Source organism: Hyperolius riggenbachi, chromosome 11 (assembly GCF_040937935.1).
Source record: "Hyperolius riggenbachi isolate aHypRig1 chromosome 11, aHypRig1.pri, whole genome shotgun sequence".
NCBI lineage: Eukaryota > Metazoa > Chordata > Amphibia > Anura > Hyperoliidae > Hyperolius > Hyperolius riggenbachi.
This window is the reverse complement of record NC_090656.1, coordinates 140584705-140606841: the sequence shown is the minus strand read 5'-3', so window position 1 is coordinate 140606841 and position 22137 is coordinate 140584705. Positions and strand designations below refer to the sequence as shown.

General features: G+C 43.8%; 1 protein-coding gene across 1 annotated transcript in view; it reads left to right on the top strand.

Annotated features, from left to right (window-relative positions):
• Nucleotides 1-18495, top strand: part of ROM1 (retinal outer segment membrane protein 1) — a 45626-nt gene extending 27131 nt beyond the window's left edge. The window contains exon 3 of the mRNA XM_068261109.1: nt 17111-18495. Within this exon, the coding sequence (XP_068117210.1) occupies nt 17111-17311 (201 nt within the window). The 3' untranslated portion in view covers nt 17312-18495. The remainder of the gene's footprint in view (nt 1-17110) is intronic.
• Nucleotides 18496-22137: the final 3642 nt, after the last annotated feature.

Genomic DNA, 22137 nt, shown 5'->3' with positions numbered 1-22137 from the left:
ATTTTTTCCGGACCCAAATCATTTTTCACCACTTTGTCACGAAGTGAAGGGGCTCTTTTGTAAGATAATAATGGAAAATCATGAAACTCTCTAACAGTTGGTAGACCCTGTCTTAGTATAGGCCAGTGTTTATTGACAATTTGGCCAATCTGTTCTGATAGCACATTATATGTCATTACACATGGTATTCTTTCTGTCACTTCCAACCTTATCCCTCCTCGACGAATCAAATTCTTCCCCTTAGATTTGAGTTTAAAGCCTTCCTGTAAACATACCAGTGGGTAACCTCTCGCCAAAAATGTATACCTCATTTCCTCCAGTCTAGTTGCTTTCATCTCAGGATCCTCTACAATTCTCTCTATTCTCTTAAATTGCCCCATGGGTATGTTGTATTTAGTATGAGGTGGATGGAAGCTGGTAAAGTGTAGAATAGAATTTCTATCTGTTTCTTTCACAAATAAGTCTGTTACCAATTTCCCCTCTCTTTTTATAACCCATGTATCCAAAAAATTGATCCTCTGCTGGTCAGCATGGACGGTCAGTTGAATTGTAGGACAGTTCTCATGTAGCGTAGCAACAAAGGCATTAAGGCTCGAACGTGTACCCCTCCAAATCATAAATATATCATCAATATAGCGTTTCCACAGAATCGCATGTCTACAAAAAGACTGATTGGAGTAAACAAACGCCTCCTCGTACAACCCCATAAAGAGGTTAGCATAGGAGGGGGCCACGTTCGAGCCCATAGCAGTGCCCCTGCGCTGTACATAGAACGTAGATTCAAAAAGGAAATAATTATTCCTCAAAATAAATTCAAGCAACCGTAACAAAAATTGTTTCTGTCTGTTGCAAAAATCAGAACATAACATCAAAAAAAATTCAACCGCCTCAAGTCCCCCATCATGGGGTATTGCGGTATAGAGGCTACTTACGTCCATGGTGACCAGCAGAGGATCCTCCCCAATATCTTCAACCTTCGAGATGGCATTCAAAAAATCCTGTGTATCTTTGAGATAAGAGGCGAGATTGTTAACCATTGGTCTTAAAATCCTATCAAGAAAAATGGCAACATTAGAAAATATACAATCTATCCCTGATACAATAGGGCGACCGGGAGGGTTCCTGTAGTCCTTGTGAATTTTGGCGAGAGTGTACAGAATTGGGATTCTGGGAAAATCCCTATTAAGATATTTTTTAAGATCTCTATCTATTAAACCACTAATCTCAGCCTCTTCCGAGATTTTTTCAATCTGGGCCTTCAATGTGGCAGTAGGGTCATATGTAATTTTCTCGTACACTTCACTATCACCCAGTTGTCTCAAAATTTCATTCTTGTACTGTACAGTATCCATAATGACTACAGCTCCACCCTTATCTGCTGCTCTTATAGTAATTAATTTATTGGATGATAGGGATAGAATCGCTTTACGTTCCTGTGGGGAAAGGTTGTTAGTGATATTCTTAATTTTTTTACATTCAAATTCAGATCTTAATGTTTTTACATCCGTGTTGACTCTCTCTATATATGAGTTGATCACCCCATGAGAGGAGGGAGTGAAGGTGCTCATATTTCTAAGTCCCCACTCTTTCAGCCTAATACACTCATTGTTAGACTCCTGGCTATGATGGGACAAGTTGAAGGAGCCACTACTAAAAAATTGTTTGAGCTTCAATGTCCTAAAGAATTTCGTTAATTCCAGATCCAGCTGGAAAAAATCCGGAAAGTTCGTAGGGCAAAACGAGAGTCCACGGTTTGGAACTGAATGTTCCGCTTCACTTAACGTGTATGATGAAATGTTGACTACAAGATCCACGGGAATTATCTTCCCCTCCTCAATCGCATCCTGTAATCGTCCTTCTGCTTCCCTTTGTTTTTTCTTTTGGTATCTCTTTCCTCCCCGCCGCTTGTGCTGTCTGATTGGCCAGATGGTTCGTCTGTGGGTAAAAAATCTGATGATTGATCATCTCCATTCCTGGGTACATGAGGTTTTGGATTTCGTTTGGGGTTTTTTGGTTTTATCGGTCTGGGGTACCTATTGTATCCTTCTCCTGGTCCCCTTTGCCATCTATACACATATCCCACGGTGTAGTCCTGTGTGTCTCTGTGAAATTTACCCCTCTTAATCTCTTCCAGTGTAGCCTCATGTTCCTTGGTGATTAATGTGAGATGTTCTCTATATTTTTCAAATTCATCTTTCTCCATCATTTCCGCTAGTGAAATTGTTAAAGCAGAAATCTTTTTATCAATTGTAGGTAACTCCTTCATGATTTCCTCCACCGTACAGAGTATAGCATCAAATGCTGCACGGTTCCAGATCGATTCCCATCTGGCACAATAGTCCACATGTTTGGGGAATAATATGGGTGCCACCTGTGCTCGAATATTTCTAGGAATTTTACCATCCTTGTAGTACTCCACAAGTGTTTTGGCATGGAGTTCCAATTCCACATATTTCCTTTTGAGATCTTCTAGTTCACGTTTCGTCATTTTGAGGTCAGGTTTTTTCAGGAATCCCCCACTGTTGGGGACCCGTGCCACAATACTGGCTGCTTGCTCATGAGAGTATGCAAAAGATCTGCTTGAAGCCTGTACCCCAAGGTTCTCCATCGTGCAGTATACGACACTCCTGTCACCGTCTATGTAACGTAATTGTAACTGCACCGGTGGTTGATCGATGTGCTGCAATCGTCTTTGGAGTCACAAGAGTTCTGTCAATTACTCCATAAGATTCGCACCATCTAAAATCTTTTTATTTTAGCAATCTTCTTAAAAGTTACAACATGTTAAAATCCACATGTGGGTATGCCCCATAGGAGACGCACAGGCGTTTCGGGCCTTCCTAGGTCCTTTCTCAGATCCTGACAGACCCACACTGCTACAGAATTGCTAATCACAGCTATATAAGGTCCAAAAAAGGACCACATAGAAGACTACTGTTTAACATAAATGCATATTCATAACAATTGAATTCACCAATCAGGAATCACGTTCCATCCATTGTCAGTAAAGGTGCCTTAAAATGGTCATAATATCACCCATAATGGCTATATATAATCCATATACTGCGGACACTCACCTATTACATCCCACTTGTGTAAAACACCGGGGAAAGTCATTAAATTCAGGCTCACCATGTCCACAGACTATTAGTACAATGCACCCCGAGATAACCAATCAGAATACCGCCGACAGCGTCCGTACAGGAGCTGTTCTTAGTTGCGGCCAATCAGAAGCGCCCATCTAAGTCGCCCGCACCGCCATTGGATCCCCCACTGCATAGAAAGCCAACATCACGGCCGAAGCCGCCGCCTCCACCGGCACTGTCAAAGAGCCAATGGGTGCGACGCCGACAGCGTCCGCTCATTCCGCAGTCTTGCGGAGAGGGCCTGGCATCCGCATGGCTAATCTGCATAGATAATTTGTTATGCGTACGTACGATACTTTTGTTGCGCCGCTTTTATATGCCCTTTTTTTGATAGGCGTAGAGCGGACGCTGTCGGCGGATCCCTGATTGGCTGCAGAGACCCTCTGCATTTGGGTGCTCTGGAACGGACGTGGCCGGCGGCCCTCCTATTAGACGCCACGCAGGTGACGTATGTCATGGCGTGGAGTCTCTGTATTGAAGCGTTGGATCTTCCGCATACGTGTTGTGATCACGTGTCCCTCTCCGCAAGACTGCGGAATGAGCGAACGCTGTCGGCGTGGCACCCATTGGCTCTTTGACAGTGCCGGTAGAGGCGGCGGCTTCGGCCGTGATGTTGGCTTTCTATGCAGTGGGGGATCTAATGGCGGTGCGGGCGACTTAGATGGGCGCTTCTGATTGGCCGCAACTAAGAACAGCTCCTGTACGGACGCTGTCGGCGGTATTCTGATTGGTTATCTCGGGGTGCATTGTACTAATAGTCTGTGGACATGGTGAGCCTGAATTTAATGACTTTCCCCGGTGTTTTACACAAGTGGGATGTTATAGGTGAGTGTCCGCAGTATATGGATTATATATAGCCATTATGGGTGATATTATGACCATTTTAAGGCACCTTTACTGACAATGGATGGAACGTGATTCCTGATTGGTGAATTTAATTGTTATGAATATGCATTTATGTTAAACAGTAGTCTTCTATGTGGTCCTCTTTTGGACCTTATATAGCTGTGATTAGCAATTCTGTAGCAGTGTGGGTCTGTCAGGATCTGAGAAAGGACCTAGGAAGGCCCGAAACGCCTGTGCATCTCCTATGGGGCATACCCACATGTGGATTTTAACATGTTGTAACTTTTAAGAAGATTGCTAAAATAAAAAGATTTTAGATGGTGCGAATCTTATGGAGTAATTGACAGAACTCTTGTGACTCCAAAGACGATTGCAGCACATCGATCAACCACCGGTGCAGTTACAATTACGTTACATAGGCCGAGGTGACTCGTCATCCTGCTCTGACCATTCTTCCACGGACTCAGCAGGCTGCGCATAGTTAGAGTCCACAACGTCGTCATCATCAGCAGCATCATCATAATCCAGCTCTTCCTCTGACTCCCCCGCCTCCTCTTCTGTCCCTACATCCCCATACACAGACCCCTCTTCTTCATCACCAGAACTCAACAACGCTTGTGATTGTGGCCCGATCTCAATCTCTGCCACATCAGTCCCCAGTAAGTCCTGAGCTTCTTGCATCAGCAGGTTCCCAGATGCCGGACTGAGGGACAGAACGCTGTCATCCTGGGAGGGCTGCTGACCAGTGGGTGCTGGGGTGGATGTCACAACAAGCGTGGGACATTGGCTGCTGCTGCTGCTTGGAGTGGTGCTCACAGTAGAGGTCTGGGAGGAAGTCATGATGTCCATGAGTACGTCAGGTTCCATTTGCTCAACCACCACACGGGGACCAGAAACTTTTAAATATTTGGACAATGGCGTCCGCTGACTCGGCCCAGGCTTTGCTGCCCCCCTTTCGGCTGCATCACAACCACGTACAGCTGGGCGTCCTCTCCCTGGACGTGGAGCAGTCCCAGAAGTGGCTGAGGCAATTGAACTCCCTTTCCTCTCACCCCGCGAAACCCTGCCAGACATGTTGCTAGTAATGAATCACTGGATGCAGTGGGCACAGTACAAGGTCACTGAAGGATGCACCAGGCACAGTACAACGGCACTGAAGGATGCAGTGGGCACAGTACAAGGTCACTGAAGGATGCAGTGGGCACAGCAGTGGGCACTGGATATACAACTAGGTCACTGAAGGATGCAGTGGGCACAGTACAAGGTCACTGAAGGATGCAGTGGGCACAGCAGTGGGCACTGGATATACAACTAGGTCACTGAAGGATGCAGTGGTCACAGTACAAGGTCACTGAAGGATGCAGTGGGCACAGCAGTGGGCACTGGATATACAACTAGGTCACTGAAGGATGCAGTGGGCACAGTACAAGGTCACTGAAGGATGCAGTGGGCACAGTACAAGGTCACTGAAGGATGCAGTGGGCACAGCAGTGGGCACTGGATATACAACTAGGTCACTGAAGGATGCAGTGGGCACAGTACAAGGTCACTGAAGGATGCAGTGGGCACAGCAGTGGGCACTGGATATACAACTAGGTCACTGAAGGATGCAGTGGGCACAGTACAAGGTCACTGAAGGATGCAGTGGGCACAGCAGTGGGCACTGGATATACAACTAGGTCACTGAAGGATGCAGTGGGCACAGTACAAGGTCACTGAAGGATGCAGTGGGCACAGCAGTGGGCACTGGATATACAACTAGGTCACTGAAGGATGCAGTGGGCACACAAGGATGTCACACTGTGTAATGAGATGCTTATATGCCAGCGAGCAAGCAGTGGGCACTGGGCACGGCACAAGGTCACTGACAGAATGAATGACCAGCGCTGGCAGAGAGTGGCGGCGCCGGCGGTGTGACTGGCTGCCTGTAAATAGTACAAGTGTATAACTGTCACTGGAATATACAAGTGAACACTGCAGCTGCACTAACCTGCCTGCCTGCACTACACACAGATAATCCCCACTCCCACTACACTGACTACACTGCAGTACTGAACCTGCCTGCACTACACACAGTTAAATAATCACTAGACTCCCACACTCCCACTACACTACACTGACTACAACTAACTACAGCAATCACTCACTGACTAGCTAACTGTGTACAGTATAAGAGCAGTGTTAGCAAAAAAAACGCTTTGTTTTTAACACAATAAATGCACTTGCTCAAACAACAATGGCCTGGAGATAATCCTCTCAGCACCACAGTCTAGCAAGGACAGAGCTTTTCCATCATGGCCGCCGCTTTATATTCAGGAGGGGAGGGCATAGCTCCCCTCCTGTGATTGGTTGCTAGGGCCTGGCTGGGGCACTCTGATTAGCCTGCAATGTGTCACTTCCGCATAGTTTGACGCATTTCCGCAAACCACGACTTCAGCACCGGGTTTCACGAGCGTGAATGTGGATTATATTCAGGAGGGGAGGGCATAGCTCCCCTCCTGTGATTGGTTGCTAGGGCCTGGCTGGGGCACTCTGATTGGCCTGCAATGTGTCACTTCCACATAGTTTGACGCATTTCCGCAAACCACGACTTCAGCACCGGGTTTCACGAGCGTGAATGCGGATTTGTGTCCGCATTCACGCGAAGCCGAAGCAGATTTTCGTGGTTGAAAATCTATTCACGGCTTAGCGTGTCCGAGGCGGAATGCGTCAAAATGGTTGTGAATCCACGCGTAAGCATGATCACGACCTGGCGGTGAGCACCACTGCTGCTGACTCAGTTGGGGGGCGATCAAACAGATGCAGGCAAAGCCGGGCTATTACTAGCTCCCACCTGACCTAGCAACTGCCCCTCGCCCTGAACTTTCAGCCAGCATATTGAACATGCCAAACAAGTAATCCAAACGAGCATTAATAACTGACAAAGATTGAGAATTGTTACACTCACCCAGAGGAGCTGCTTTTGGGGTCCTTCCTTGTGCCTGCTGAACCCCTGCCCGGCTAGGACCAGCAAAAGCAATAGCTTCCTGCACCGCAGAAGCTGTGCTAACCTCCTCCTGGGGGGCTGCCTGAGGCACTTTTGGCTGGCTTCTGCTTCCTCCAGACTTTGCTCCGTGATGCTCTGGGTGTGTATTTTCGCTGAGGGGGTGGAGAGAACACCCTTCTCACCTTTCTGGGGCGTTTTCCCATACCAGCATGGTGAAAGGGCTCCGCCTCCAGCTCCTCCTCCGCTAGTTTTGCCGCAGACCTTTCATGAGCCCAGTCCCGACGTGCCTTCTCCTCCTCTCCCTCCCTGCTAGAGCTCCACTCACGTGATAGGGGCTGCGGAGAGGCGGCGGGAATGCTAATGTCCTCCTGTATGAGTGAAGGGGCCGCCACCGCTTCAGATTTGCTGCCAGTATGTGCTAGTAGCTCGCATAGCCATGCCTCGCCGTCCTCCCTGGACCTCTGCAGCACTGCTGCTACCACAGACTCCATTCCTTCTCGACGGGGGATAGAAAGTGTCACGCTGGTCTTCGGTCGGCTGCTGGAGCTGTGCAGCCAACCTTTTTAATATTCCGGCCTTTCCTCCTATGGGCCCGTGAACGGGCGGCAAATCCACGAACTCCCCGCACACCTGCAAAAGGTAATTAGACAGAGCCAGTACCTGCGGGGAATACCCGTCAGGAATGGCTCCAATGTGCAGGTGCAAGCTAATTGCTTGCACCTAATATTCTGCAGCTATTTTACTATCATTACAAGCACATAGTAACAGATTATACTCTACTCTGTAAGGTAGCAGAGATCAGCACTTGCTGCAGCTAGTTTAATATCCATACAGGCACAGAGAAACAGCTAATGATATACATATTGGAGGCAGCAGAAATCAGCACACAATGCAGCTGGTCTAATATCAATGAAGACACAGAAAAAGAGAGATTTGCATATGATGGGACATAAGCAGTCCCCATTGCGCTACCCTTGAGCTGGTGGTACATCTTCAAATAGGAAACAATTTAGTGTCAGGATGAATTTCAAACCGCTGACAAGAAAATCAAAATGGGCCATCTGGTGCGTCCCTCTGGTTTGCAGAAAGTATTTTACTGCCTGGATGCCGAGATTGTAGCATATACCACTGTATATTGCCTGAACATCTAGGCTTGCCAACATGGTGTATTTTGTTATCTGCAAATCCTGCGGATAATTAAGCACACTGAAGCCCTTCTACAAACAGTCTCAGAAACTCATCAATGTACATGCTGAATTGCTCTGTCAGATACCTCTCCCTGACACAGTAGACCTACTGGGTAATGAGGCATGCCCCTTGTGTACTTTAGGGAGGGAGTACAACACTGCAGTAACAGGTGTTTCAATAAACTTTTTTAGGGTCATAAAATCCTTTTTATGTAGGCCTCTTCCTTAAGGCGCCCATACATCAGGCAGCTTTGGTGGCCGATCGACCAACCAATTTGATTATTATCGAATTGGTTGAAAATCGGTGTTGCCAAGTGCAGACCTGACTGACAATGTGACCAATTTCGGGCTGAAATTGGTGGCGTTACTTGATCGCCCCTGATGCAAGATGTTGGGCCAAAGTTGGTTGATCGGGTGTGCGGTGGTATGGTGGCCGATTTCGGAACGATCAACAAAATGTCAAAACCCCCGCCGCTACCGCCCTAATGTATAAATGTGCCCCCTGTGTGTGCATTTATACATTACCTTTCCTGTGTCAGCCTCTGAATGGTGTCCGTCCATCTTCTGGGTGACTCTGCCACATACACGCTGGCGTCGGCACATAGTGTGTGATGTCACATGCTATGCGCCGTTGCCAGCATGTATGCGGCTGATAGAAGAGCCCCCGGAGGACTGACGGACACCACGCAGCGTGTGTGTAACGAAAGTCATGCGGCTGATCTTGTTGCGCGATTGGTCATGCATTAAGTTGCATGTGTGTAAACAATTGCCTCAGCCGTTAACTAGGCATAATGCAATCTACGGGTGCTGCTTCCTGGTGTGGGTGGTGCAAAACATTCTAAGGGTACAAAGAAAGCACTCTATGGTGTATTAAGGAATTTTAGGTAAAAGAGTAATGCACTTACAACACGGTAGAAGTAAAACTCATGTAGACATCTGTGGCAGTAGGATCCTCAAATCACCCGCGATTAGAGATGGGCTGAACCTCTGATTTTAGGTTCGCTAAGCTACCCCGAAAGTTCGGTTCACGCGAACTTTCGCGAACCGCAATAGACTTCAATGGAGAGGCGAACTTGGAAATTTAGAAAAAATTATGCTGGCTAGAAAAATGATGTTTCAAGCGGTCTAATAGACCTGCTTGAGTGGGATGCACTTCAAAAGTCTCAATAAAAAAACCTAGATTTGATGCAAATCACTGTTTTAAGGTCAGAAATCACATTGAATGTTGAATTGCAGGCCTAAACTGCTTTACAACATCTTGCATGTGTATACATCTATCAGAAAGTGTAATCCCCTCCTCCTCCGGAGGAGGATCTTGTTTTCCAGGGAGTTGTAGGATGTCAAAAGCACGCTCACATACATTGGCCAGGAATCAAACCCAGGTCAACTGCTTGGAGGGCAGCTATGCTCACCACTATACCACCAACACTACAGGCTGAAGCCAGCCTAGCTGGCCTGGGAAGGATGAAAAGCTAGGTGGCCATGCAACCATTCCTGCTAACCTAAAGCTTACTTGTGTCTTACAACACATTGGCTTAAGACTTTACCAAATCCAATGCTCCAATATGGGGAAGCTTCTCTGCTGTTTTTTTTGTTGTTTTGTTTTTTTAAGTGTGGTGTCACAGTTCACTCATCTCTTCAACTACAAGAAAGGCCCAGGAGTATTCTTAGCTACCGTAATATCTATGTTATGGCAGGGTCCTTATTACACTTTCTCTTACAGGGCTATGGAAACCGTTTTGCCCATGCGATAAAGCGAGGTGCAAAAATGAAATCATGCCTAGCAGAGGTTGATTTTGATCCATCAACCTTTGGGTTATGGGCCCAGCACACTTCTGCTGTGCCACTCTGCAGTCTGCTTACATTTGTATACAATCTTCAAGTTTAAGAAGGGTACATTAGTTGAAATAGTTACACTACAATCTATGTTACAGCAAGGCCCTAATGACACTTTCTCTTAAGGGGCTATGGACCCATAACCCAGAGGTTGATGGATCGAAACCATCCTCTGCTAGGTGTACTTTATTTTTTACACCTTGCTTTACCACATGGGCCAATCGGCGGCCATAGCCTCTTAAGAGAAAGTGTCATTAGGGCCTTGCTGTAACATAGATTGTAGTGTAACTGTAATGGATTGCGGAGATGCCGCCGCGCGGTCTGGCGGCGGGGCGGCTGTCTCCGCGTTCAGACTGGCGGTTTCCGCACAGCAGCATGCGTCCGGTTTCCCTGGGCCTTCTAGTGCACACAGATGGAGAGCTACGCGCATGCTCGCGCTGGAAGGCAGGACCTTTATGCCAGTAGGAGAGGGATCAGCTGATCAGGTCGATCAGCTGATCCCAGCGCAGTTACTGATTCGCTGGGCGGCGCTGAGGAGCGCTGCAGTATATATAGATCTTGCTGGTCAGTCTCGGGTTGTCTGCCGTTGCGAATACTTACGTGTGAGCACTCAGACCTCAGTCAGATCCCACAGTGTGTTAGAACCAGGTGGACCTGGGAATTCACACTTAGCCAGATTACTGCTGTATTATACTTTAGACCAGTTCCGGGGTGTTGAGACCAAGGACTTCACACCCAAGCTTAGGATCACTGTGTCATTACTGTGTTATACTTTAGACCAGTTCCGGGGTGTTGAGACCAAGGACCTCACACCCAAGCTTAGGATTACTGTGTCATTGCTGAGTTAGTCTCTAGACTAGTTCCTGGGTGTCGAGACCTAGGACCTCACACCTCAGACTAGGACTGTGCTTTATATCTGTTATGACCATTTGCTCTGTCGACCTCTCTCTTGCCTTCTGATTCGGTACCTCTGCATATCTGCCTACCTGTTGCCAAACCCTGCCTGTACCTGGTTACCGAATCAGCCTTCTGTCTCTGTACCTTATCTGCTCGTGTGTTGCCGACCTGGCCTGCCCGACCCTCCAGGCTGTCACTCATCCCTTGAGTGCTCAGTCTATCTGTACTAGCTGTGACACTATTCTACCAAGTGTCAGTTAGCTATTAGGACTCCTGCTCCTCAGAGAGTCCGGCCTGCTAGCAGCCAGTGTCCTCTACTCCTCTGGAGTCCCCTGGCTGCAGTACAGTCTATTATCTGATCACTGGTTGCCAGGTTCTCTCTATTCCCTCTCTCAAGGAGATAGTCCCTGCACAGCCGAGGGCCACCTGCTCCTCAGGTGGTTCCTGGACGAGCTGCCTGTGTCTCCCGTCTCACGGGAGATAGCCTACAGTTACACCAAACACTTACACTTCATTAGGTGTCCAGAGGTTAGTCATACTTGTAATATTGGTGATTCTGCAGATCATCCATAATCAAGTATACATCTGTATTATTGATGATTCTGCAGATCATCAATAATCAGATTCTCTCTGTGTGCCGACACCAATCGTTACAGTAACTATTTCAACTAATGTACCCTTTTTGAACTTTAACCACTTTACCCCCACGCGTACGAATTTCTCCATCCCTTTTTCCATCCTTTAACCCCCAGGGACGGAGAAATCCGTAATTTCCGCGTTCCCGCTGCTGTCCGCGCTCCTGCTCGTAAACACGCCGCCCGCCGCTAGTAAACACGCCGCCGCCCGCTTGCCCGGAGATCAATGAACGGGAAAATCCATTCCCGTTCGTTGATCTAAGCCCCGCAATGACCTGCTGCTCTCCGATGGGCAGCGCGATCATTGTGAAAAACACACACTTACCCAGCCTCCAAGTACTTCCTCCAAGCTTCCGGAAGGACGCTTGGAGGTCGCATTAAAACAAAAAGTTACTGTGGCCATCTTGTGGCCAAATAGTAAAACTACACCCTAAACATTTTTCCCATACAAATAAATTACTTTTACACAAAAAATTAACTCATTACCTCCCACGCTCCCAATTTTTTTTTTTGTAATTAAAAAAAAATTAAAAAATGTACAATAAAAAAAAATACATAGATAGTTACCTTAGGGACTGAACTTTTTAAATATTTATGTCAGGAGGGTACAACACTGTTACTTTATAAACTATGGGCTTGTAATTAGGGATGGACGCAAAACTGAAAAAATGCACCTTTATTTCCAAATAAAATATTGGCGCCAAACATTGTGATAGGGGCATAATTTAAACGGTTTTATAACCGGGACAAAAGGGCAAATACATTTCATAGGTCTTAATTACAGTAGCAGGCATTATTTAAAAACTATAATGGCCGAAAACTAAAAAATAATTATTTTTTTTTCCCACATTTTTCCTATTTTCCCATTAAAACACATTTAGAATAAAATAATTCTTGGCATAATGTCCGACCTAAAGAAAGCCTAATTGGTGGCGGAAAAAACAAGATATAGTTCATTTCATTGCGATAAATAATAATAAAGTTATAGACGAATGAGTGGAAGAAGCGCTGAAAGGTGAAAATTGCTCTGGTGGTCAGGGGGTAAAACCCCTCAGTGGGGAAGTGGTTAAGATTGTTTACAAATGGAAAGCAGAGTGGCGCAGTGGAAGTGTGCTGGGCCCATAACCCAAAGGTTGATGGATCGAAACCATCCTCTGCTAGGCATGATTTCATTTTTGCACCTCGTTTTATCGCATGGGCAAAACGGTTTCCATAGCCCTGTAAGAGAAATTGTAATAAGGGCCCTGCCGTAACATAGATATTACGGTAGCTAAGACTACTCCTGGGTCTTTCTTGTAGTTGAAGAGATGAGTGAGATGAGTGGGGTAGCCAAAATAAATGAATACAATTTTTAATAGAAGCCAGACACCTGAATGATAAAATGTTGTGTGTATCGCAGTCCGCTTCCTCAAATAACAAAGAGTGTCTGAAAAAATAAAAAACATTGGCACTCCTCAGTATGCAAAATAGACAAACATATAAAACCACTTTTTAACACATACAATTCTACCTAGGAAAATGTATATACAGTATGCATAATTTTATTTAAAAAAAAGTATAACAATAATATGCTATGATGTTGACTTTCCGCAGTAACTATCATAAGTAAAAACAGAAGGGAAAAAATGTTTTATTACATTTATTCCATAACATCACACAATTATCACAAAAGAGGGAATAACTTTATCAATACTTTCCAATTAAACCTATAAAAACATACCATATCCATTTTCTTTCAAGGAGCCTTCAACCAATCTGCAAGGCACCACGAGTTTCAGGGGAAGTATTCTATCTATACATCCGACTACGATCTGGATTAGTAAACTTATTTTATCTTACTTCCCCACTCCTTCCTCAAGAAACTAGGCATAATTCTCAGAATTCCCTCATATCTCAAAAAAACCCATAGCACTAAATTAAAATACCACCAATCTTCCAGACATCCAGCCATCCAAATCATTCATTCCAATCACTATATAAACCAATGTACTCCCTCTCGCCCCCCCCCCCCCCCCCCCCCACCCCCATGGGTCGCACCCACCTGCCACACCAATCTTCCTTTTTTTGTTTTTATCAGCCATCTACCCTTCATCAGATAGTGTAAACTCTTTCCAGTTCTTCCAAATCGTTTCATTAAACTCCTCCCTCCCACGCGTGGACAAGATCAAGCCCTCCATGCGTTTAGTATGTTCAATCTCATAAAACCATTCGGAAACACAAATGTGACCAAATGTGAAATCCAAATGTAACTTCCAATTTCTTCCTATAAGAAGTCTTGCAGCATTTGTATTAGGTGACAACACAACAAATTCCTGTATTTTCCCACCCCCTCTTCATTGAGGTGCAGTCGAAAAATGGCAGGGTCTCCCATTAGATCTTTTCCAGTTAATTTGGTCAAAAAGGTCTGTACTAATTTCCAAAGTACTTGAATCCTAGGGCATTCCCAGAAAACATGTAAATAAGTCCCCACACCGCCTTGACATCTCCAAAACCTCATACAGTAGGATGTGAAAGTTTGGGAGACCTTGTTAATCGTCATGATTTTCCTGTATAAATCGTTGGTTGTTACGATAAAAAATGTCAGTTAAATATAACATATAGGAGACACACACAGTGATATTTGAAAAGTGAAATGAAGTTTTTTGGATTTACAGAAAGCATGCAATAATTGTTTAAATAAAATTAAGCAGGTACATTTTATTGATTCCAAAACCTTTAGAACTAATTATTGGAACTCAAATTGGCTTGGTAAGCTCAGTGACCCCTGACCTACATACACAGGTGAATCCAATTATGAGAAAGAGTTTTTAAGGAGGTCAATTGTAACTTTTCCTCCACTTTTAATTTTCTATGAAGAGTAGCAACATGAGGGTCTTAAAACAACTCTTAAATGACCTGAAGACAAAGATTGTTCACCATCATGGTTTAGGGGAAGGATACATAAAGCTGTCTCAGAGATTTCAGCTGTCTAATTCCACCGTTAGGAACATATTGAGGAAATGGAAGCCCACAGGCTCAGTTCAAGTGAAGGCTTAAAGTGGCAGACCAAGAAAAATCTCGTATAGACTGAAGCAACGAATGGTGAGAACAGTCAGAGTCAACCCACAGACCAGCACCAAAGAACTACAACATCACTGTGCATTGTTCAACCATTCAGCGCACTTTACACAAGGAGATGCTGTATGCTAGAGTGATGCAGAGGAAGCCTTTTCTCAACCCAAAGCACAAACAGAGCCACTTAAGGTATGCTAAAGCACATTTGGACAAGCCAGCTTCATTTTGGAGTAAGGTGCTGCGGACTGATGAAACTACAATTGAGTTTGTTGGGCATAACAAGGGGCGTTATGCACGGAGAAAAAAAGAACACAGCATTCCAAGAAAAACACCTGCTACCTACAGTAAACTATAATGGTGGTTCCATCATGCTGTGGGGCTGTGTGGCCAATGCAGGGGCTGGGAGTCTTGTCAAAGTTGAGGGATACATGGATTCCACTCAGTATCAGTATATGCTGGAGACCATTGTCCAGGAATCAGTGACAAAGTTGAAGCTGCGCCAGGGCTGGATCTTTCAACAAGACAACAACCCTAAACACTGCTCAAAATCCACTAAGGCATTCATGCAAAGGAATAAGTACAACGTTCTGGAATGGCCATCTCAGTATCCAGACCTGAATATAATCGAAAATCTGTAGTGTGAGTTGAAGAGAGCTGTCCATGTTCAGAAGCCATCAAACCTGAATGAACTAGAAATGTTTTGTAAAGAGGAATGGTCCAAAATACCTTCAACCAGAATCCAGACTCTCATTGGAACCTACAGGAAGCATTTAGAGGCTGTAATTTCTGCAAAAGGAGGATCTACTAAATTTTGATTTCATTTATTTTTTTTGTGGTGCCCACATTTATGCACCTGCCTAGTTTTGTTTAAACAATTATTGCGCACTTTCTGTAAATCCAATAAACTTCATTTCACTTCTCAAATATCACTGTGTGTGTCTCCTATTTGATATATTTAACTGACATTTTTTATCGTAACAACCAACGATTTATACAGGAAAATTATGACAATTAACTAGGTTGCCCAAATTTTCGCATCCCACTGTATCTGCTCCAGGGTAAATCTTTCCTAGTCTTTCTGGTGTCAAGTGCCATCTTGTCAGGATTTTATTCCACTGCTCATCTGTGAAATTCTGTTTCAGATCCTCCTGCCATCTTTTTCTAAGAGATAGCATATGATCTTCCTCATAATTTAATATCTGTTATATAATTGTTAACACCCTCTTAATCCGGTCCTCCGCACTACATACAGTTTCAAATTTCATCAAGTCTCTAGAAAATTCATTAAAAAAATGTTTTAAATAATATATAGCACTAGTAGTACATACAAAATGTAATCAAATGTTCATAAGGGAATAAGAAATATATAAATTCACTGTCTAAAAATATACAATATCCTAAGAAAACATGACAACCAATAAAATGCATACACGTAAAATATCAAAAACTAAAAGTAGTCCCACATTTATTTTTTTCCCCAATAATTTTACTAATTTTTTTTTTTTTTTTTTTGCTATTCCCACCCTCCCTCCCTCCGTGCGCTCGCCACTTATAGCGATCGGCAGTCATAGGCATCAGCCAATGACAGCCGATCACTCCTGTGCCACCAGAGGGGACAGTCGAGTGGCACAGCTGTCCCCAGTACAGTGCTGCCTTAGATCGCATCACTGTACATTGTAAATAGACAGTGGTTTCCCCGTCTAACAGTTTCTTAGCGGCGATCGCAGAGAATATCGGTGCGTGCAATCTCTTGCAAAACACACCCCCAAGACTTGACGCCAGTCTGCTTTAGGTGGTCCTGAGGGATGCCAATTGGCATGACACAGTCGTATAGAGGTTAATACTTGCATTTTGCAAGCAGGGAGCACCTTTATGAGCAGCTCTCACTGTCTGGAGGGTTTATATTGCCCCAGGATCTCTGCATATGAAATCAGTTCCAGGAAGTCTGGGGAAAAAAAGGGTAGAAGTGCCAGTATTGTTTCTGCAAGTACTGGCATAGATGATTGCGGAATATCCACATTAGGACGAAGATAGCTGTTGTCCAAAAAGGATTCGAAAGGTAATATGTGGTAGTCAGTGGTGATTGTGGAAATAGTGAAAAAATACAAAGTGTGAATTTAGTTGTCAGTGAAGTAAGGAGTGAGGGTGGAAGTTCACCTAAGTGACATCAGCAAGAACGGCCGAAGTGATGACAGAAAGGCCATGACAAACTGAAAATGACCAAAACCAGGAAAAAAGGTGGGAGAGATTGGGAATAGTGACAGTGAGGACAAGTGAGTAGGGAAGTAATAATGTAATTAAGATGCAATAATGAGGAATGCTGGGGGAAAAAAAGCATAATGTTCTTAGCACTGCATAATATGTTGGTGCTATATAAATCCAATAAATAAATAAATAATAGGCAATGTACATTTTTAAATTTAGCCATGACACACAATCAGTAAGATTGAAGCTTCAGCTTCAGTTTTAAACTAACTCTTAATTTTCTTCTGTACATAAACAAGTAACTTCTTTCTTTTTTAGGCCTCAGTCCTGGTCAGCCTGCGTTTGCTTCAAACCTCCATGGATAAGATTACTGGTGTGGATGATGTTGAGACCGATTCGGAAGGATTTCTACTAGAGAAGGGTGTAACAGAGACCATCAACAGTGGTTTAGAGAAAACGAAAGCTCTCTTCAAGGCAAATGCTGAGGGAGGCAGTGGGGAAGATGCCTCAGCCAGCTAAACATCATGAATAAGCAGACAGAAAAGATTTTGATAATGATTGTACATAGATTATAGAGATAGTCCAAGGCTGCTGGCTGCTTGTTGTGTATTAAGCATTTGCTCTCTGAGTGAAAAACCCTGTGATACTTGCTAGTGTCTGCGGGTGACATGAGATTTGAGAGAAGAGCAAAATTTAGGGGGAGGAATTCTCCTTCCACCTGTAGCTGCCATACTATGTAGATCATGCAGAAAGAAAATAAAGAAGAGACTGCAATACATTGTCTTATGCTGGGGGACAGAATAATATGATGGACATGCTGCTGAGGATTAGGGAAGAGTGGAATATTCTCCTAACACACTCTGCCCACTTAGGCATTGGTAATTAAGAAAGCAAATAAAACTTCAGCAGCTGATTAATTAACACAACTACTGTACTATGGCTATCGCTTCTTGGTAAGTGATGATCCGCACATTAGAAGCATTTTCCACTTATCCCTACTCAGCTTGCCATGCAGCAATATGTAGACCTTACGTTAAAAACATAAATAAGGGAGGTGTGCATGGATCTCATGATTAACCACTTCCAGACCATGGTAATTGAAATCTATGCTCTGTGCCTGCTTATTTCTGCCACGGCGTAGATTTCAATTACCGTGCCACATGGACTCACCGCTCACTGCAGGCCCCCTCGCTCTGCCGTCACTATTATTATTATTTATTGTATTTATAAAGCGTCAACAAATTACGCAGCGCTGACGCAGCACTATGACGGCAGAGCTCTGTGAGCCAGGCAGGAGCAGATGTAATTGGCTTCTGACCCCGTGATCACTGTTAACCAATCCCATTGGCGCACATTAATGACAGGGTCAGGAGCCAATGAAATTGCTCATAGCGATGGCATAGCAAGGGGCATGTGTGATGGGTGACTGGCTAGAGTGGCAGTTTCCTGTGGCGATTCATCGGTAAGCCCTGTTTTCTGGTACTAGCAGGCTCTGGTCCTTAAGGGGCCAGAGACTACTGGTATGCAAGTGGTTAAGTATGGTATATTATTCCCTTATCATTGTATTCATTTTAGGACTGCAACATTCTACATTTTATTGTAATGTACAGTGGTAACACAAAGACATAGTTAAACACTAAAGAGCCATTTCAAGGAAGTAAAATATAATAGCATGCAAGCATAAAATAAACAAAATCCTCAAAGTTTGTGTATTGCAAATTGTTTATTCAAAGAGTTAACTGACAAAAAAAAGATCTCAATTGCAAATTCATAAAAAGTATTTTTCAAAATAAATAATGGCGTCAAGTAAAATACAATGACAATTTTTGGCTCTATATATTCTTTTAAGACTGCTGTGTTTCATCACGGAAAATGAAGATTGAGATGGTACCTATAGTAGCTAATCACATACAGTTGCTTTGCATTTATTTTTTCTTTATTGCTACAGGTTCTGAAGTACACACAGCAGGTCTGACTTCTTTCAATCCCATACAGCTATGTTTTAGGTCTACATATTTTTATGCCAATTAGGTTGTATATATATATATATATATATATATATATATATATATATATATATATATATATATATATATATATACACAGGTGTCGAACTCCAGGCCTGGAGGGCCAGATCCATGCCAGTGTTTAGGATGGACTGAGAGAGACGAATGTGTTCTACCTGATGGACCAACACCTCTCCTGATTCAGACCCATCAATTAATTTGAGCTGTGTCACAAATGTGTGAGGACCTCGGCCCTCGAAGGACCGTTTTGACATCCCTGTACTAGCGGAAGACTCTGTGTTGTCCGAGTATGTATTTGGCTGTTGTTGGCTCCTCCCACTTTTTTTCTAAACTTAACACAGTCACTAAATGACAACGTTTATGAGGTTTTGGTTCCTTGGCATCAATAGTTAAAATTTTATATATAGTAGCAAATATATCGGCGCCAAGGGACAATGGAACCGCCGCTGAGAAGAACAATGTCCAAAAGTTCAGAAGTCAGGCATACATCAAAGGTCAGCGCAGGTTTAGAAAGTCATTGTATGTAGGGAATGGTAAATTCTTCACCACAATATATCAAATGCTCAGAGGTAGGTATCCGCCAAACATCAAAACTAGAAAAGGCTTACCAGCTCCCAACAACCCACATTATAAGGTTGTGAAATGGCTCATGTCACAGATAACGTCCAGGGAACATCAGACGTCGTGAAGATCCAGTGGACATCCGTATGGAGGTAAAGTTTCAGGAATTTATATAGGAAAACAAAAACGGCAATATCTAAGCGTAACCCGTTTATTTAGATAAAATTTCTTTAAAAGGCAGTAGACATAAAAACGATAACTCACATACGGGGCCCATAAACAGGGAACCCCAGAAGATTAGCGCGCATGTAATGGTCAATCGAAGATCAATAGACAATGGTGCCGCCTGTTACCTTCCCCTAGTTAAAATAGTTAAAATGTTCCCATTAAAATGAAACAAACCTAATTGGCTGTTTGTGGCTTTGCCCCTTTTCTGAAATTGAACCCCAATGTACCAGGTTTGAGGCCTCTGCCATTAACAGTGTAAGAATGTCAGCAATTTAAATAGTCCCCTTGAAATTCAATAGGTGCATATAGATTGGTTGTCGTAGGCTCCACCCACTTACCTGAATATTAATTCCAGTCACTTAGTGACTAACTGTGTGAAGTTTGAGAACCCTGCCATTTACAGTGTAAGAATGGCTGCAGTTTACATTTTCTCAGTGAAAAAATGGAAAATTGAATACTTACCTACGGGTAATTTTCCTTTCCTGGTGCATCTCCACGGCAGCATACATTTGGGTTGACCCCGCCCCCTCTCAACCCTGATAGAACACCATATCTATATAAACTTTTGATGTTAGGCTGCAGCCATTCTTTTTTTCTGTCCTCTCTTGGACATCTATCTATGTTTTATTCTTATTTTTCTTAGGTATTTTAGGTTATTGTTTTTCTAGGATAGCACAGATTTTACCCCTTTTCCTGTGTGACCCCCTGTTTGGCATCTAAATAAGCCTTAAAGGTGGACCCAAATGACCTTGTGGGTGAGTTAGTGTGGTTTTATATACCACCATGCTGGCTCCCTGCATTGTGCACACTCTGCATGTCATTAGTTTCATATTTAGAGTGTGTGATTTTTTTTCCACTTGCTTTTGTTTGTGCTATAATCTCTCTCAGTTTCCCTCTAGGTTAGCTGCCTGTATTTTTTTTGTTTTCCGCCTCTTCACTTTCCTCAAATTCTCGGCATTTCACCGCCATGGCACTTCCGGTCTCCGCGTAGTAACCGGAAATGCGTCACCACCTTCCCGCCCGCGGATTGGTTATCTGTAGTGTGGGCAGCGGCGTGAGGGTAGTGTGGGCGGAGGCGGCGGCCATGCTTGTTCAGTGCTTTGGGTGTTTTGCCCGTTCCCAGCTTCCTATTGGCTGCTAGCTGTTATTTAAGCAGCAGGGGAGCTTGCAGCTTCGCTCCTGTCATTTTCATTGTGATGCTGATGCGTGAGCTGCTGCTGCTTGGACGCTCCTGTCTTCTTCTTCTATCCTTTTGTTGGTGGATTTTTGTTTCTGCCAAGGTTTATTTTAGCTTCCTGTTTTACTTATGCAATCAATTACTTTTATTTTTATGTTTCTTTTCGCAGAGTTTGCACTGTGCCCCAGACATTGTCTTCAAGATGGGTGGAACGAAAAATCAATAGGTGAACTTTGATTGGCTGTTGTAGGCTCCACCCACTTCCCTGAATAATAATTCCAATCATTCTGAAGTTTGAGAACCCTTCCATTAACAGTGTTTAGAATGGCTGCAGTTTACATTTTCTCAGTGAAAAAACTGAAAATTTAATACTTACCTATGGGTAATTTTCCTTTTCTGGTGCATCTCCATGGCAGCATACATTTGGGATGACTCCCTCTCAACCCTGATAGGACACCATATCTATATACATTTTTGATGTTAGGCTGCAGCCATTCTTTTGTATATATAACCTCTCTCCACTACGGAGGGCATGTATGCTGTCATGGAGATGCACCAGGAAAGTAAAGTTACCCATAGGTAAGTATTCAATTTTCCGTTTTCCCTGGTGCCTCCATGGCAGTATACATTTTGGACTTTAATAGCGAAACCAGACAATAAAAAATGAGTATGGGCGAGTTTAATGCTTCAAAAAAGAAAAAGATTATTTATTGAACATAATGCAAACAAACTTAAATAATTTTGCTGCAAGCACAGCTCTACCAAATTCAATAGGAGTAAGAGCTGCTGGGTCTACTCGATAATGTGCCAAGTGTTGGAGGTAAGTCCACCACTGCCTCCCAGCAAATTTAAAACTTTTATTACCTTTTATCCTGCTGACGCCTCTGTTCTCTTACGATAATTCTGTGTCCACCCCTGGTGGAGGGGTGACCTACCCCTACTTTTCTGATCTACATAGAGCGGTATCTTAATCCTGAGTAAGGACAGGTCTAATCTCCTCACCTGCACCTACAGTGGTTGCCTAAGAGGTAACCCATGTTTGTGAGTATATTCATCTCACACTTACATTTAGCCATGGTTTCCAATACATCTTATGCTGGGAATACACGTTAAGTTTTTACTTTAGATAGATGGGTTCGATAGATAAATTCCAACCTGTTGGATCTGGTCGATTCTACTTTCGTTTCGATTCTCCTCATTCAAGTGAATGTAATTGATAAGAAAAGATAAGGAATCGAGAGGGGAATCGAGCAGTGAATCGAGAGTAGAATCGATCGAAAGCGAAAACGACGGCAAAAACGAACGCAAAAATGCATCGTGTATTCCCAGCATTACACTATATTTGACTCTCT